A 19,400-nucleotide genomic window follows, 5' to 3' on the forward strand; every position below is an offset into this window, starting at 1 on the left:
TTATAAGTAAGTTTCACTGTACGAATTCATAGATTTAGTGATCGTATGAGTGAACAGGCAAGCTACAGTCTCTATGACGTCTCCATTTAACTGAGTATTAATACGAAGCTCTTCAAATTCCATTCTCTACCCTAAGGTGTTGTTTACACCAAGTTGTGACTGACACACCTGCTTTCACTACCTTTGTGGAGGATGCACTTGTAGTTGTTTTTCACCTCAGTCAAGAACAATTCACGCATCCACACTTACCTGCCAATAAAGCTAACCGATTTCGTCAATCATCCTACTCTTACGCCATCTCCAAATACTTAAAAAATTGCAGACCCAAATGAATAAAAGGTCTCGAGTTTGGATGTGCAAAGGTGGCATATTATGCGACGTCACCTGCTGAATCCCCGCATGGCTATCTATTTCGAAAGTGTGTGCCCATGGGAACGTGGAATTAAATTGACTAATTTGGCTTGATTTTTTAAACTACAACAATAATCTGCATACCTATCCTTTCTCAAAACTAAAACAGTATGGACAAATGTTTGAGACATTTAAAAATTTTATAACGGGAAAGAGGCACTTATCAAACTTCTTTATTCAGACTTGATTTGTCAATGTTAGTGAAGCGGCCGCAGGTACGGTGGCATTAGACAAAATTTTTGCATCCAAGTAATTCTTTCAGAAAAGAGTAGCCCTGTAAATTTCTAAAGTATCAATTTATTGTTTTATTTTATCCCCAATTACTCTTGATTCTCTAAGTTGTTATTCCCAAACGCAACTGTACTTGAGAAAATATCGATAAAGCTCAACCATTGTAATTTGAATAATCGTGATAAAAATGTCAGTTTTCGTAAATAACGAAAAAAGGCTTTGCGGTACATCAAAGGGTGTTCAAGTAAGCACTGTTATATCATTCTAGTATTATCAGATTTGATCTGAATTGCGAATTCCTTCTGGCTGCAATTCCTTCGATTTGTTAATTCAGTAGTTAATCGTGTGTTTATAACTTTCAAAAATTGTCCTCAAATACAAGCCAAAATCAGAAAATAGGATGCTCCTTAATGGATTTATTACTAGTTAGCTTATCAAGGCTGTTATAAGATAGGATAACTTCAGTAGTAGAAATTTTACCAACAAACTTAAAATAATAGAGGCAAGTAGCATTTTCTCCTATTTCCAATGCTTATCATCTACAGATTGCACTCTCACCCCCTCATTGATACTATTTTTGTCAGCAGATAACATCAGTCACTCTGCTAATGTCCGCTTCTTTTTGTAAGTAATATGATTTACAGTTTGTTGTTAATTTTACTTTAAGGTTTTACCAAAGATCGGGTGGAATTGAGCGATAATACACACTGAATTCTGCTTAGAAACCTATATAGGACTGTCATTTTTTTACAACTAATTGCAAAAGTGATATAGCATATAAAGTGATCATATTGTTGAACTAATAGGCAAAGCTTCACTTAAATGAAATCTTAATTTTATAATCAGGGTTTGAAACTGAGGACATTAATAAATGCATTCCAACATGATTAGAATGTCCCACAGCAGTTTTACAAAATTATTCAGTTTATACGACATGACTGCAATTTTATTTGGATATCTGAGCAGATGATTAAAAACAAGTCTGCTTATGTCACGCCGATCGCTAGACATAGGCCTTTGGTGCCTTCATTGTTAAGCAATAACAGTTCAAAGTGAGCCAGCAATCAAAGGTGATGTCAAATTTTGCTTTTCCTGGCTGCCTTAAACTTATTAGGATGGGTCTAATTGCCGTTAATATGAAATTAAACATTCCATAATTGGTGTGAAGAAAAATATGGAGGAATTTGACGTGTGAGATTATAAGTCTGTGATTTCGTACAGTAGTGTCCGGTTGTTCACGATGATCCTTTTAATTACAAAGGTTCAGCCACAAGTTCAGCATTATTTGCCTCCTTTTTCTTCGCTATCCGGGGTCTATTGAAAATTTGCTTTCTTTTTGCAGCTGTGAGTCGGTTTACGTAAAATGACGTGATAGTGAAAGTCCACAAAACTAATTATGGGTACTCGCCAGCAACTAAAACCTAAGAAATATACTCTGATGAGAGAATTTTTGGAATGTATTATGGAATGGGAGTATTTTTTAAATGATACCTTGGCTTTATTTAAAGCTTTTCCGCCAATTGTTTTAACAAAGGGTAAAATACTGCCTCTTGAACCGGGGTTTTCTACGCACAATTACCCTGACCCTCGCGTGAAAGGTATCACATTTTGCTGCCGTGTCGTTAAGCTATTAACTTTGTTCTACTTTCATAAGAATTAGAAAAAGTGGATACTAATTACGGGAAACAAATAAAGTGAGTACTATTTAAAAATTTAACGTAATGAGTGGAGTTCTATTTTGAACAAAAGAGAGGAGAATTCCAAATGATCTCCCAAAAATACATGGCTTCAGGTACATCTATCTTAGGTAATTTTAAGCACAAGTGTAGAAAGATTAGGCAATGGGCATTTGAAACATTTGACCAAATTTCACGGTGACAAACTTGGCAAAGCTTACTGAACATGCATCAAAAAATGTGAACACACTCATTGCTGGAATGTCATCTTAGGAAAATCTGTTATCAGAACATCTTTGGCCGAATTTCGAATAGTGAAACGTTCGATCAAATATGAGGATTAAAAATGCAACTCTAAAGGATCATTTGGAACTGCGACGATAAAGAGTATGGTGAAGAAATGAAAAAACCTACGAAAAGTGTTAGTGGAGTTCTAAAGTGAAATAGGGTGAAGGATGATGTGGCAAACAAGTTCCTCGGTGGAATGTCAACTGGCTTTGAACATTAACAGCTCCCAGACCTGCCCTACCTCCCATAAACACATACACCTATACACAAAACCCCTTTCCTTCCGATGTTTGTGTTCGCGTGTTTGTGGTTGTACGCGAGTTTTTCGCACGATTCCAGCTGCTGGTTTCCTCCTCTTCCTCCTCCTCTCACTCACTCGCTCGTTCACTTCACAAAAGCCTTTGATCTTGCCGCGCAACTGCTAAAAAGCAGCGGTCTATTTTCAATTACACACATTAACGCACACACTACACATGGACTATGTTGGAGTGTGTTTATAGTGTTTGTGCGCGCTCAAGTGCGGTCGTGTGTGTGCGTGTGTGTGTATACGTTAATTCTCACGCAGTATTCATCACTAACGGAAAGGCAAGAGCAAAGAGGAGCAGAGGAGAGTGGAGGGCTCTACTCGGATGACCATGCCACTCTTACATGGAATCACATCATATCAAGTGACTAGAACACCCGTTGCTATCTAATTGTTTGTGGGAGTAGTTGTCACTTACAAAATTACTGGCATCAGATTTTGAATGGACAACTAAGCCACTAACACTGAAATGAGACATTTACGCGGATGTTCCTCCTGCATACAAGACTAATTTTAACCTCGCCTTAGATATTTTCGATGGTTGGGAGCTCTTGGCCCAAAGTTTTCCAACTAATTTGAAAGTAGAATAAGTTAAACGTTTTTAATTTGCATAAAGTATAAAAAATTATCGTTTCTCATCCATGAATCCCTTGATCAGTAATCAAAATAATCAGAAAATATGTTCAAAGATGTATATTTCTAACCACTGTTCCGTGACGGGGCAACAATAACAGGCACTCAGACATTCTGATGGCAGCTTTCCCATTTAGTGATTGTGTACGGACCGTGAACATATGTAGAGCAATAAAAGTGGTAAATAAATTTGAGAAAGTAAACAAAAACTGCAGTTGACATTTTTTGGACATTACATTACTTAACTCCAGGTCCACAAAATAGTCACTTTCATGTTGAAGAAGTGTTTAAATAGTTTTTAATGTCTCAGTGCTTATAGAAAATTGCCAAATCTCTGACGCTGATAAACACCTACTTCAGCGGCATTGGATGTTATTGCATCAAACTGATTTAAAACTATTCTAAGTGGTTCAGCATATTAAAATTTTTGATCATGGACTTTAATGGGTGGTGGATTTTAAAAATATTACAGGAATTTAGCCTAAATATCTGAGGGGACTCCTATGTCTACTTTAAGAGAACTGTTGTGCTAATAAATTTGGGATTCATTAGATGGTATGCAAATCTGGTTGATTTGGTTTTGGGCAGAGAATCACAATCGTACTTTCACTTAACATTTCACAAAGACGTTGCTGTACATTGGCTAACTTTCTTATTTTCATTTTAATTGTGTGTTACTTAGCCACATGAATTGCTGGCATTTTTTGAAAGTAGCTGAATGTTTTTTATAGTGGCCCACCATCCTCTAATCATTTGTTGCTATCATGTAAAGACGCTTTCGTGTAGCGCTGAAGTAGCCCTCAGTTAGGTTATATTTATTGGAAACATCGAACATTATATCGTAATATGTCAGCCCAAATAATGGCTACATATTTTCCTTCTCGGATTCCTAAACAAAACGGTAGAATAAACTTGTTTTTCAAGGCTCACCTCTACCCATTCTTCTACTGCAGGCGCACCACTGTTATACATTGTCACGCCCTTTGATGGGGAAGTGATCAGAAAATCAACTCGCTCATCTCCATCAAGTAGCGTGTTGTAGCAACTTTGAGAAGGCATATATCAGCCTTAACTGACAGGCACTAATTGGAAATTTTGCTGATACGAAACTTTTAGTTGTTAATCTCAGGTTTTTCACCCAGCCAAAAGTAATTAAATTAACTATTTTACATGCACATGTTTATGCCAGGGGAATTGTGATTGTTACGAAATATAAAATTCAGACGACAGTTAAAGAGCTTACCAATGTCTTAATCAACTAGGAGCATTATACAAGTAGACCTATTGTTTAGATACATACGGAAGAGATCCTTTCAAGTAAACGTACTAAAATGAGGCAGTACCTTTGTTAAAAAAGAAGTATATCAAATCTGAGTAAAACCTGCAACTATAACACCATTTACTTTGCTTGGCTTTTTAATAATTGTACTACCATTAGAAGTTAAAATTAAAGTAGTAAAAGGAAATTATTTTGACCCGCATTCCTTCCACCACAAAAGTCTACCTTTTGCCTGTTGAATATAAAGAAAGGCGATTAATTAATCAAGAGGAAGAAATCATATTTCGGTTTTTCAAATGGAATTTAATAATTGATTATCAACAATATTATTTGCACCAAATATGATGGAGGCACTTTTATTTCATTAAAAGCTCTATTGCAATTTCTCATAAGCTTAGCGGAACCATTGTGAGACAGCAACTTCGCAAAAGATTTGTCATGTTTTTGATTATACTGAGGAGAACTGTGCTAATCTTGACTACTCACTAAATGCCTACCCTTTTTAGGTGAATAGGGGTTAGTAAGTAGACTTAAGGTTTGTAAACTCACGCTGTTCATATCTTTGTGAAAATTATATTAATTTTCTTGCCCTTCATGATTGAAATTTCATGATTGACATAGATTCTGGGGCATTTATTTATATTTGAAGAATCAGTGTGTGTTGTAGAAGTGGTTGGACAAGCCAGTGTTAGGCAGAATTTGTTTTAGGGTTGTTGGTCTTTGGTTGGAATTCAATAATCGGCCTCTAGTGGAAAAACAATAATCTCCATACGAAATTACCATTTCAATCCTTAGCATTATCAGTGGTAACTACATGTAAATTGTAAAGTGTATTCATAATACTAGAAGCCCGTACAGCTTTATTAATTAGGCGCGACATTTTATCCAATCATCACTCTGTATTTCCGCGCACCAATGAGTGCCAAGCGAGCACCTGATGCTGAACCGTGCTTTGCGTTGATTGGTGAGCCCACTACGCGCAATATAGTCAAATTCGGTATGGTGATGAGGCGCATATGCATGCAAAGACACACACACACACACCCCTTGCATAACCTGCCAACACGCAGAATGCGACGCTTATTCAACCGGCAACGCTATAACGCAGCGTGAACCAATTGGATTTCTATACTGTCTCCCACATCCTTCATTACTACCATCCTTCCCCTTCTGCAGGTATTCGTACGTGGATACTTTACACTACTCTTCTCTCAACCCGTTAATTTGAGTCCCACTGAAGGGATAAGAACCCATTGGCCGAGTAAGTAACCTGTCTGTTTCCATTAACGTGCTGCCTTAGGGGTAGTGGGTGTATATGTGAGTGCGTGATGAATAGCAATTAAGCAATTAATTAAGGCTCACTTAGTCACAGGAGTTTATTGAGCCTTTTAATTGAATTTAATCTGCTTGTGCACTTACGTCGTTGGTCGTAATTGGATTGTTGTAGACCCAATTTACTGTCATGTGGCAGTGCTGCAAGATATATATTAAACTCCGTATTCAAGCGGCTCCTCCGCCACTTTCGGATAGTGCTATAATAATTTCACTTTCCTTTTTGAGATCCCATAGTTTTAGCCCATTCTACGTAATATTTACTCAAGTGGCCTCGTGATCAAGTAAATTAGCATGGGTTAATTATGCTGATTTATAAATCAAGTCCTATTCACAATTTTCTGCAGTGGTACGTCGGTGGCCTGTAGCACAAAAAATTACGCAAAAGTATATGAAAATGTAAAAAGTGGATTTTCTACCAGCATTAAGAAGCATTACCTTTGAAGTGGTGATTATCTTCCTATCCATGGCTATCAAAGTTCGCTATCAAAACGTTGCATTAATCGTAGAAACAAATTACTTTAAGGCCACTTATCACCCCTATTTAAATTAGAGTGTTGCGTAGCAGGAAGTAAGCAAATTTATGATCACTTTGGTAACACTTTTTACTAAAACCGTGCGTTAGATATCAATTAATTTAATTAAACATTGTTAATGAAATTGCTGTAATCTGATCAAAAACAGTCACGATTGAGTTTTCACTCTTTAGAAATGTCATTGTTTAGCTTCATAAATAACACTTACATTAGTGACATTCACTAGTTTACGCAATAAAATACGTTACATAGGAACTAGAAATACTAATCAAATTTTTCACTGGTGACTACATCAATCGCCTTAACAGTCAACATAAACACGGTGATGTAACTCGGGAAATACGTTGATACAGAAATATACGAAGTTGTGCCGCTGATACTTCAAAAATGGGAATTGTATTCCAGTTAGTATCAGATTAGCCACACCCCTTAAACCGCTTGGTGTAATTATTCTTAGCCGATTAACACAACTTCTCAGATTTTATTTATTTTTACCTGTTGTATGCATTTGACTTAACTAATTCCAGTTGCTTCTTGTAAAACAAACCTAATCAAACGCCAAATGAAATGCTGAAAATTGAGAATATAGGCCCACAGAATAGTACAATTTTACCGAGTAAAACGCAGAAGATTGTATAAATTATTTCTTAATTGAATAATAATTATAATAAGCATTTATGTATGTTCCCGCAGGCTTTTAGTTTAGGGCTAGGCAAAAATTTTCGATGAACATCGGTTTGACGCATTTGTATAGACACTTTACCAGCTTCTCAGTTTTTTGACGTGCAGTAATCTTTTCTTTATGCTCATGGTAATAAACTGTGGTACTTTACCTTGAATTGTAGTTTTACTCTATCCTTAGATATTTTATTTTGCTACTTCAAGCATCCATTAAGATAAACTTAGATTCACATTCCTTTTGACTTTTAATTGAGAAACCTTTTCTGTTATTTTCTTCGAAGATTAATTTAGTGACCTGCCAAATTATTCGTACATGTATGTGGTTTTTTTTTACAATTTACATTGTAATACTGAAAGCCAGTGAGCCCTAAATATTTCAAATAGTAATTTTCTTAGTGTGGCTCTTAAAGTAGATAGATTTCTTAATGTTTTGGAGCATGCTAAATTTATCCGCCATCCCATGAATGACATTTTTGGGTTTCTTCAGAGATCAGTGGGCACAATAATTTCAGAAAAATGAAATTATGGCCCAGAACTTTAAGCTTACTGCAGTTCACAAAATCAAAGCAGTTTGAATTTACAAATCGTGGTGCTCACAAATTGAATTTTATGGTAGATTGATTCGTCGAAATATTTAAATGGAAGGCAAAAATTTTCTGATTTCTCACTTCGGTATATTAGAAGGCAAGATATAACCTTTGCCAGCTGTATATGTGTTATCCTTAAATCCACAAAAACAAATTAGTGTAGCTCGTTAGTAGTAAGTCTTACAGCAACTTCTACAACGACTTTAGCATCTAAAGTCTGCATGTACGCACGTAACAGAGTTGGACTTGCATGCAAACGGAGAGAGTATCTTAAGAAATCACCTTTGCCGTGTGCGTAAAGATGGGCACAGGACCTTCTTAAGCAACTTACGGTTTTTTATCCGTAGCATTAATTGCTGAATTAACTTGACACAATACCTATTCTTGCTTAGACCAGCCAAGGTGTGGTTGCTTGGTGGCTGGAACGGGAGTCTGCAGTTTGCCGGACTTTGTCAATAATACGCTGTAAAATTGTATAAAATCCCTCATTATTAGATTTGTTCTGCATGGAAATGACTAATGACTCACATTTCAAAAGGTATATTTCATTCAGAAGCAAGCATATTCTAGAAGTTGTCAAACATAATCACAATACTAGTGATTCCGAGTTGCAAGTTACAATTTTGGGCGAAAAGATAGTTTGATTGGTTCTGTACATCGTCTAAAATGATTTTTTATATTCTCATGAAGCTACTGGCTAGTCCATCACTTAAAGCCGAGAATCGCCTTTAAAGAACTAATAGTATCCTTTAGCTCTGGGTACTTTCATAGTTTAATAAATTATGAAAGAACGATGCTTTACGAGACAGCCTGCACTAAATTTAATAGACTTACCTTTTGGTCCGTAACAAACAATGTTAATTAGCTCAAACAACAAAAATAAAGTGTTTCATCAAAGCACATAAGCGCAACAAACATTCATTGACAAAGTTCCTTATGTAAGCAGTTGAGTTCAGGAATAACTTGATCATCACTTAAACCATAATTACGTTTTTCATTCCTGTAAAACTCATTAGTACACTTTTAATTCCTTTGATGTTCTAATCTATGTTTGGTTCGATGCTAGAAAAAGCATTTTTCGTTGGAATGTAGCTAAATGTCTTAAAATACATGTTCATACACCTTAAACTAGGTTGATGTGCGCGTTTAGACAAGTTAATAATCCTATTCACTGTGGATCTTCGAGTCCCGACCATATTTGAGTAGCCACAGTTTCTTTCAACAAACCGACAGCGTAAACATTGCGCTGTTTACAGGTATGTGCAGCTGCCATTACGGGGCCCCAGGTCGGAGAGAGCCAAACCGGTCCGGTTTAATTGTACCCCTAGCGTGTGGTTTTGAGACGATGGCCGAGTCGCATGAATGGCAGCATCCTCACACTCACACACATACGTGCATGACCGCACCCTCTTCTTTGATCTTTACCGCGCGCGTTCACAACATTTCGTATGTATAATAACATAGGACCAGTGAGCAGTCGGAAATCAATAATCTACAGGGCAGTAATTGTCCCAATTAACACTTGATATATCAAGCCTGGGTGATGACCGTCAGCAAATGGGCAAAACTAGGGCAACTCGATAAGGGAAAGGAATTGTAGACTAACTTCGCTTTATTTCTGATTAGCAAGCTGGCATCCCACAAAATATTTTAAAATAAGTAATTTGATGAAAAAGTGGTGATGAATTCGGGAAATCACCATGGTTGTCGAGCTAGACAGGCGTCAGATATTTGAAGGGAGCAGCGTAGTTTATCATCGTTCAGTTTGTCTTTATAAGGTGGTGTGGGATGCGGCCGGAAAAAACATGGGCGATAAAAGCCTGGATGCCGGCGGACGTGCGGCCGAAAGTTAAGCACCTTTGATCTTTGCCGCGCAGCTGCATTCCACTCGCCGCGTAGACATTGGCACATTGCATTCTTCCAAAAGCAAACAGCTAGAGGGTTTTCTTTACAGGCCATTCTTTCAAGTGCAGCTAGTTCAATAGATTAATACAAAGGTGTGGACGCAGTTTTTAAAAATGCTTTTGTTTTACAGGCACGTCGATGACTCTGCGGTATTAATGCGGTTAATATTTCGTCCATATTTTCATAACGAACTGATTTTTTTACATTATACATTTATTCGATGTTTCATATCCTAATTGGTAGATTTAGAATTTTTTTAAAAAAGTATATTCCGAAAAGGAAATACTACAGTCACCTGCTAAATTTGCCTTTCGGACTCAGGACTTCCCTATTTTGTACATAAATAGACGTATTCTGGCGCCTGAAAAATACTGGTTTTCATGTAACTTTCACTTACTTTTATTGATCTTGCCTCTCTAAAAGTAATTATTCACTTACTTTGTCTCTTATGCAAAAATATCATCCCGTTCGTTTTAGTGTATTCTAAAATTTTTGGCATTCTTAAATAACCATTGTATATGAACAATTACCTTGATACAATTTGCCACCCCTTGGTTATTAAATCGTGACATATATAAAAAGACCAATTTTATTCAGCCACTTAGTCGTAATTTAATATTCCAGTTACGAAATAGTCATTCATTAATATTTTACAAATCATGAAGAGCTTGATTGTTATTATAACAATTTCGATAGATATGAGCTTGTTGGCTATTTATGACTATAGATACGTAATCCTATTTAAATTAGCTTTATATTTAAACAGGTTTTTCCATAAACACTAATCAGTCATCCCAACGTTACTAGGCGATCTCTCACATTAGCCATTCAAAATGGTCGTCTTAATAATGCAGCATCAGAAGCTACAACATAAATGTTGGCATAAAGTCCTCTCTAATGTTGCAGCGTATATTAGGTCAAGAGCACAATAAATTACTACGAGGACTCAAAATGTAGTAGTTCGTCATTATTTTACCGTCCATTGGGGTTGGTACCTCCTGCATGGTTGTGAAATCGCTCACAGTTAAAGTGGAACGGTGGGGATGGGATTTTTGTGCATCCACTTCAATCTTCCCTGCTTTCCTCCTCTTTCGTCTTCGTCGCGGATGCGCATACAAACTGAATCGCTCTTCGCACGTACACGTGCGTGCTCGCGAGTGCGTGCGTGAATGTGCCTTTTTGTATTGATGAGGTTGGTGTTGGTGATGCCGATGGAGGTGATGGGGCCGGAGGTTGGGTTAATGATGTCCACCATGACCCCCCTTGTAGGTAGGCGGTGGCAGCGGCCTGCCCTTTGATCTTTTGCAGAGCGAGAGTGAGAGAGAGGGCGGGCAAGAGAATGAGAGACCTCAATAGGGACACACTGCGTACGTGCACGGACTTAATGTTGGCAGCTGCGTGTTTCAGCTTGAGAGTTGTGGTGACTCGTTCCTGTTGCATGTCCACTAAAATTGTGATAGCGTCGCAATCGGGAAGCGATTTTTGACTTTATAAGAGTTTCTTCTCGGCCTTTTAGCCGATTTCCTCTATTGTGAACATGTTGCTCATGCTCGGGTAGGAAGTTATAGAATCACCAATTGCAGAGAAATCTATTTAAAATACCGTTTGTTGAACTATTCTTGGGTTGATGAATGGCATAATATGCTTATTCATTTGACCATCACCTTAATTTTAAAAAGAATACTTCTGTGTGAGCATCTGACCTTCCGTTTGAGAGGGCCAAATATTTCAATTCACATCTTTACCACTGGTTCTACTATTTTTGCTCATTAATTTGGCAGTTGCTAATATCAATTAGTCTAGCTATCATTAGTTGGTATATGGTTTAAATACTATTTCTATGGCACTATAAAAGAGTTTTAAAATAAAGATGACGCTTGTATGAATCGTCTTATGACGCTTGGTGATAAGACCATTTACATGTTGAGATCTATGGCAAAATTTGCATCACAGCCTAAACATATATCAGTTGGAAGTACTTGAGTCTGTCATTCTAGTAAACTTTGTGTAACAGCTCCACTGAGGTTGAAGATGGATTAAAAATGTGATATCTCTTTGCTTTCCTTAATGGTGTTCCCATTGATGTAATGCACAAATAAGAGCAAATCATTTGTGAAGCTGCACGACAGTGATGAAATTAGTAAAGTTCTAAAATGAGGGCAGGCTAATTAAGCTAAATTTTTGTGACTTAGAGTACATAATTGGTTATACCATAGATTGCACTGGGCCAAAATCCTCTTAAATATTTTAAGATAATTGCATGCGCCTTCGAAATTTCCTCGTGCCTCTAAAGCTGAACTTACAATGCACACACGTGCGCGCACCATCATCTAATTCTCACACAGGGGAAACTAGAGGGATTTGCAAGAAATTAGGAAATTTTTTGGATCAAATATACACGTGCGCATGTGCTAAGCATGAGAATTAATGTGGAGCATAATGCTTGATTGACACTACAACGGAAGATGCGGAAACTGTTGATGCAAGCAAACAGGATCTAGTCGTTCCTGCACCCATTTGTACTACTACTGATGATGGCATTTTTGCATTGCATAATGACTAACAACTGATGGAAATGATCCTGTGTATTACTCATACTTATATTTTTGGCCTCATTTTTGCAGTTGCAGTTTTCATACAGATGAGATTTTGCTGAATATCCCATTTAAGAGGAGTTTCAGAACTCTTCAACATATTTTTTGAATTTACCCAGAAAGCAGATCTACCCTGTGTATAATAAATAAAAACAAACTCTAGGTTTTAAGTGCTAGAAATGAATACAATAACTGAATAATATGTGATAAAGTGTGAAGTGTGTTTAAACAAGTAAAGTAGAATGAATTTCTGGTTAGAGAGCACTATGAATCTATCTCGTGAACAGAATGGCATTTTGTTGCTTCTGTTCTATCGGTGCTGAAATTATTTATCAGAGTTTTCAGACTACTTATTTTAGTCTAAGCATATACAGCTCTATCACACTTATTGAAGGAAAAGAAAACAAACTCAGTTTACATTTAGATTCCAAGATAGATATGATTATAAATGAATAGTTATTTCAAGTATACTACTTTGGTAATCTTTCCTAAATGTAAGGTTGAAGCGCTAAATTATTATCATTCAGACTGAGCCTCATGTCTAATCGTGCTTAACTTGAAATCATGGATCCCAACTTCATTCTATTCTTATGGATCATAACTATGTTTTTCACAAAATAGTAGCACTTTCATTTTTGTGCTAGCTTAGCATAAATCCACTTTCTTACTTTACACATATTTGAACGAAACTTTCAAGGTCTGTTACCTCCTTGTATCCCCTTGATAAATTGCGGTCAAAATGTGCAAGCTATGGCTCCACCAAATCATTACACAGTGCTTTTTTGTTAATTGCTGTTTAGTAAGCTCCTGAAATGAATGAAGGGATTCAAATGACTCAATTAATCTTTGGCATGAATTTATTAATGCCAGAAAACGATCGTTTTTTGCATAAAAGTTGCTCACGAATCCAGTACTTTTAATCTTTGCATTTGCTAAGTGTTTTATAGTGATATCTTCCGTAATTTTAATTGTTCAACCCACTTTTTGGCTCGTGTACACAACTTATTCTTGCAAAATAAGGCATTCGTCACTTACTCACTATCGTTTCCTGATTGACTAGAGTTAATAAATTAAGAAAATTGCGTTCCGAGTCGTCGGAAAACACACAAATACCGCAACAACAAATTTTTTGCTGGAACACAACTTGCATCAACACTTTTATGCACAATGTTTAAACTTCGAAAGGCACAGAATAGGCAATCTTACGATTCTTTGTTGCCTTACACGATGACGTAACTAGCACAAATAAAATTCCATCACTAGTTTTTTTGGCAAGTGGACTACATCCAAGAATGGAGCATGAATAAGTTCGGAGACCATACGCAGTCATGCGAATAGTCTACTCCAGGTGGCCTAACCGGATGATCCACGGGGCAGTCCTTTGGTCCCGGACACCTTGATCATGAGAATCTTGATGCCCTGCGGTACATGGCAGCAGCTTCATTAATACATCGCCTTCCTACTGCACAAACCATTTAAAACTTTTGTCTACTAGAGCAGCAAATGGTCTTTAGGTGGGGGTTTATGAACACTAGCTTCAACAGGAGAAACATTCCATAAAATCTAGACTGACTCTGCATTTGGCGTGTTTACAGCCAAAAGATTTATTGGCATAATGTTGAAATTCCCTCGTAACCGATTCAATTAGGAAAGTACCCTAATATAAGCTATCAATGATACTATGGTTGCAGTTATTATCTTACCGTGGATTAATTAAATCAAAACGAGTTCAGTTTGACATTTCCACACAAAGACAAGTTTTTGACTTCACAGTGTGTTGTTATCTACTTGTAAAAATCAAATAAGTAATCAAAGACGTAAAATAAAATTTGCATTTTTAACTGACTGTTGTCCTTTATACTTTCTTAAACAGTTTGATATGTGTGTGCACTAACCGCAGTGCTTGAGCAACGCACGCAAATTATACGAAAAGCCCTAAAGTAACAAGATCCGAGTTTGAAGAGGATTCATATTTCAAAATGGGTTCAGGCAGTCGGCATTTGCCAAAGGTTACTACCACAAAGATCATGGTCTTGGTGAATGCAGGGGTAGTAAAAGCATATTTCGGTGTTTTCATTAGAAATTGAACACTAACGTGTGATTTGTTTAAAGTAAATGTAACGAATGAGTCTCAAATGAATTTTGACGAATGTAAAATTTGACTTGGGAATAGCAGAGTGAAGTACGTGTATCTCACACCAAAATCGGTAATTTCCTTTTATTTTTTGATGATTTTGTATTCCTTAAACCCACACAAATCACTCATTGAACAGAGAGGCGCTGATTTACTAGCCTCGTTTCACACCAGTTAATGAGCCAACTTCTGCATGATTAAAAGAATAAGAGTAAACAAGAAAGTAAATCACTAATAGTGTAAGTTGTTGCTCCATTACTTCAAGTATGTGATGTTAATTTTCACTAACATCCTTAAGTGTTGCGGTCACTATTCTTACTTGATATTAATGATGCAGTCAATTTAAATGGAAATCATGAAGTCTTAGTAATTAGTTTACATATTTCCGCTTGCATACCCAGAATTCCGACTTAAAAATTGAGTTGATGACATGTAGCAAAGCTATCAAATTACCATATGGTGCAGGTGAAATATTAAATCAATGAACTGAGAGTGGTTCATTCTTTTTTCAGATGACCAGGCTGATTGGTGTTTAATAATGCATGCAAGCACAGCCTGTTTAGAATGTTGGTGCTTGACGGACAGGTAGTGAAAGTCAAACCATGTTGACTACCAAATGTTGATTGACAATGTCTCACTGTTCTAGTCTTCTGATCGACGGGTGCGTTTGTGTATGCGTGCGAGCTTGTGTGATGAGGTTGCTAGTTTTCTTAGTTTTATTTACCAACAGCATACACCCTTCTACCACTGCCGTTTTGTACTCTGTGGAAAACGAATGAACTAAAGTGATAGGGTTGCCAGAGTCTGTTGATAATAAAGCTCAAAGCATTCCATATTCCTGCTCGAATGTTGGTGGTGAAATTATCCGTATTCCTATAAAATCTGACACATGCATCAAGGCTTCAAGTTGCAAACATGAGTAGATTAATAGTGAACGGTTTTGAGGATTTTACAGAATTGTCTTTAGCTGATCAGTAGTATGACTTCTCCACTATTTAGAATCATGCAAAGTTTTGCTCTATAATTTACATGGTTTGAAGACTGATTTTAGTGTTCTAAGGTGAGATTTCTCTAACGTTTTAAGATCCTTAACAAACATGATCTCAATCTTCGTTGGTAATATAACTAAATTGCAATTTCTCGGCCTTAAAAAGCGCACATTCAATAATGAATTGTAGTAGGATTTAGTAGCTTTGGGTATGGCGCCACTAATGTTATTAAACCGAATATAATTTTAGTAAAACAAATTAGGCTTAATTTCTAGCTGACTAAAACTATGTTTGGCTTATCCTATTCAAGCGCTCTTTTCAAACGACTTTGAAGAATGTACTGATTTCAAGACCCCTTTTGTCTGCCGTGAATTTATCGAAGTTCGCCTTACTAAAACTGTGATACCTGCACTTCAGCTGTTGCCCCTATCATTACCGTACCTAGTTAACAAAAGAGAGGTAACAGTCCTCATGAAGTGACGGCTAGAACCCTTTGATGTGTAGGCAAACGCATGTGAACGCACCATCAGACGCACTTGTTCATGCCCCTATTAATCATTAAAAGCCGTTTAAAGGCCCCAAAGTGGTGGACTTATACATGTGTCTAGCCAGCGCACCCTCTGGTTTCTTTATTCTTCTTCATAGCCCAGGTCAAAGACACTCGTGATAAATAAACTAGTAACTCATCCGTGAAGCGATCACTTGGGGGATTTGTGAAGTCTGGCCAAAGAACTTTAGTTGACCGTGTAGACGTATTGAATGGATACGGGAGAATGAAAATAATTAAAGACAATATGCCAGTTTACAATTGTACTTGACAAGAGAAAATAATCAATCTTAGGTTGGACGGTAATTGGGCTAACGTGCAATGCTATAACTTTGGTCCTCTTCTGGGGCATCGGCTTGCCCACAACCCCCCCCCGCCCCTCCTCTCAAGCCATCCTACACCAAACACTCCGCATGTCGGCACTTCAAGAAGTTGCTAACCCGCTACAGGTGGTATGTTCTAGCTTCCTCTCACGCCATCAACTCTTTCTACCTAAAAACTGAGTTATCTACTCTGGCCAACCGCACTAATTTTGGCAATGCGGGCATTCAATCGATTTGAACCGAAAGAACGACATCCACCGTTAACAAATTGGCAGAGCGCTCGAAATTTTACACACCATTTATAGTCGTTGTAACGCTCTTTGTAAACCGCCTTTGCCAAAATAACTAAACTCTCCCTTTTAGTGGCTGAAAGGTGCTTTTGTCTTAAAGTTAGTGGAAATTATCATAGAGTCAAGCCTATGAAACGTACTCAAAAATCCTGTTGCAGTAGTTTTATGCCTTTATCGTAGGAAAGTTATTACTTTTATATCATTTTTATTTAGCCAAAATGGCCAGCATACAAAACACATTTGATCTTCGCAGCCCATACACATCGTCTGGTATGATCAACAGCCAGTCCAGTGTTTTTTCCCAGTCCTCCGGTCAACCGCCTCAGTCTACGCCACAGCCGATACCACCCGAGTCAGACTACCACAGCGGCGCAACCGATTATTCCATCTCTTCGTTTTCTCGCATTCCCTCTGCTTACCCATTACAACAACTCATGCAGCAGTCTTCCAAAGCTGCCACTGAAATGCCCTTTCGAAAGCCTGCACCGCAGTCTGACTTTCTCTCGGATCTGTCCGGATTCGTGGGAAACGGTTGCGTGGCGAACGGCGAATTCGCCAACTCACCATCTCTGCAAGCAGCAGCTGCCTTGGCTGCGCAACACCGTCCACTATATCGACCTTTTAACACAGAGGCTCCCTCACCACCTCAGTCCGCAGGTCGACTCAGAAGCCCTCCATTCAGTTCCGCTGGAAATCTCCCTTCTCGTAGTTCTGCTGAAAGCGAACAAACGCTTGGTGATTCTAAGTCATTAGGGGCATTATTAAGAGAAATTGCTGGAGTACCGGCATCAACTTCTGTCTCAGTTGGAGCAGCAGCAACAATGAACACTCTGAGACAGGCTAGTGTCGGCAGCTCTGGAAGGATTAGTGACATATCCAGATATGAAAACTCTAATATTCCAGGCTTTGGAGGTAGGCTTGGACTTTAAGAGTGAGGCAATCAACACTTGTAAACGATTTGATTTGATCTCGATTATTTAAAATGAAACTGACATAGAGCTCATGTCTACTTTTCAAAATGTTTCCCAAATAATGTCTCATCTACATAAGCCAATGTTTTCCTTTACATCAGCAGTGCAGGAATCTGTTGTGTACTTTAGTAAATTGTATACTAAACAAAGTTAATCCAATATTTATTTCGTGAGTAGAAACAATTGTGTACGGCATAACTACTTAAACATTGCATCCTTTTGGGGCAAGCATGAACTATACATGGATGAAGTAGAGAAATTTAAACATTAGTAGATTAAAAATAAGTTAAGACAAGCATTACTTGAATACTCTTTTATATTATCCTTTTTGAGGGATATTCAAACCAATGTTTAGTTTCTAAGCATTAGTGATATTTTGTATTGAACAAAGTTTATCCACGAACAGTAATGTGTTGAAATACACCCATTGCTATGTTACCCGAATAACTACTTTTCGTGTAAATAGGCCATCGTATAAACATTTGCACTTGGTATTTCAAAAATCATCATCATTCTTACACTCACAAGAAAGATAAATAGAACAAGAGTGGTGTCGTACATTCGGTTAAAAAATTCCAATGGTAAAACGTTTATGTTAACGTCTTCTCTTAAAGGGTGCAAAGCTCTTCCCATACCGTTTTTGTGGAAAGCTGCGCTTTAACATTTTCTTATAGATTATGGTTGAATAAACAAAATCTATCAGTAAGTGAATTTTGGTATCTTCAATTCCCTTGGCAAATTCTTCAGCTGAACTAACACTCTATGCTGATGGGCACTGATTTTGCAGAAACTAGATAGTATAAATCCAGTATTTTTTTAATGAATAGTGACTCAACAGTTGCTGAACATGGTTTTTAGTATTTTTTGGAATAAGTTTGCCTTTGGGTGATTTTAGCTATTATCATATACGTGTTCATTTTGCAGTCTGTCAAATGACATTCAAGATAGCAATACTTGCTTCAATTTAAATCCAAAAATCTGTAACTCTATGTAATTTTACACCCAAGTTTTAGCAGCTCCCATTTCTACATTTGGTAAATATATGAACTATTTGCTGTTGCTTAAACGTTTATTTATCAATTAAGGTGTGTTTCAACCAAATAGATTAGTTGTGGATAAAAGAAAGCATGCACAAATCCATGTTGTTTCTTTCAATCTTCAACAGGAGTCGGTGACCAGTCTTTGCTGGGGCAACAGCATCCATCGGAAGGATTCCTAGATACTTTGACAAGTGGAACACCCGGGCGGTTACCACCCCCTCCTCGAAGCCTCTTCCAATCGCCTCCTAACAGCCTGCAACATCCCCACGCCGCAGGCATGATGTCCCCGGTGCTGCCTTCACCTACTTCTCACCAACCACCACCACCATCGCATCAACAGTACTTCAGACCCCAACCAAGCCAACCACAATCCCATGGACCGCCACCTCCACCGGACCTTTTTCAGACCCCGAGAATCGCAAACAGCGTTCAAGCGGCTGCCGCTGCTGCGGCCCTGGCCCTGGGGAACGGCTCTGGACCGATGGCTCCAATTCCAACCTCTTCGGATGTTACTAACCGACTGGGGCCGCCTCCGTGTTTCATGCCATCTGTGATTATGCCAAATAACGGAGATGAGGATGGTAGGCTATCAAAAATAGTCCCTTTTGTAAAATATGGTTGTTTCAGAACGGCAGTATAATGAACCCTT

General features: G+C 37.7%; 2 protein-coding genes across 2 annotated transcripts in view; one reads left to right on the top strand and one right to left on the bottom strand. All coding sequences in view use genetic code 11, as the record gives it.

The window, feature by feature from the left end:
• Positions 1-8,876: 8,876 nt before the first annotated feature.
• EGR_02117 (hypothetical protein) lies at positions 8,877-12,528 on the bottom strand (the record flags this gene model as incomplete). The annotated part of the gene is made up of 4 exons (XM_024491366.1): positions 8,877-8,958; positions 10,518-10,600; positions 11,466-11,527; positions 12,456-12,528. 4 exons carry the CDS (start codon positions 12,526-12,528, stop codon positions 8,877-8,879), a joined length of 300 nt encoding a protein of 99 aa, XP_024354219.1.
• A 4,484-nt stretch (positions 12,529-17,012) lies between these two features.
• The window catches only part of EGR_02118 (Homeobox protein Hox-A10a), a gene marked incomplete at both ends in the record, with an annotated part of 4,165 nt that continues 1,777 nt past the window's right edge, over positions 17,013-19,400 (top strand). Inside the window, 2 exons of the mRNA XM_024491367.1 lie at positions 17,013-17,652; positions 18,877-19,332. Coding sequence (XP_024354220.1) covers positions 17,013-17,652; positions 18,877-19,332 — 1,096 coding nt within the window. The remainder of the gene's footprint in view (positions 17,653-18,876; positions 19,333-19,400) is intronic.

The sequence above is a fragment of the Echinococcus granulosus genome (genome assembly GCF_000524195.1).
Source record: "Echinococcus granulosus chromosome Unknown EG_S00009, whole genome shotgun sequence".
NCBI classification, from domain to species: domain Eukaryota; kingdom Metazoa; phylum Platyhelminthes; class Cestoda; order Cyclophyllidea; family Taeniidae; genus Echinococcus; species Echinococcus granulosus.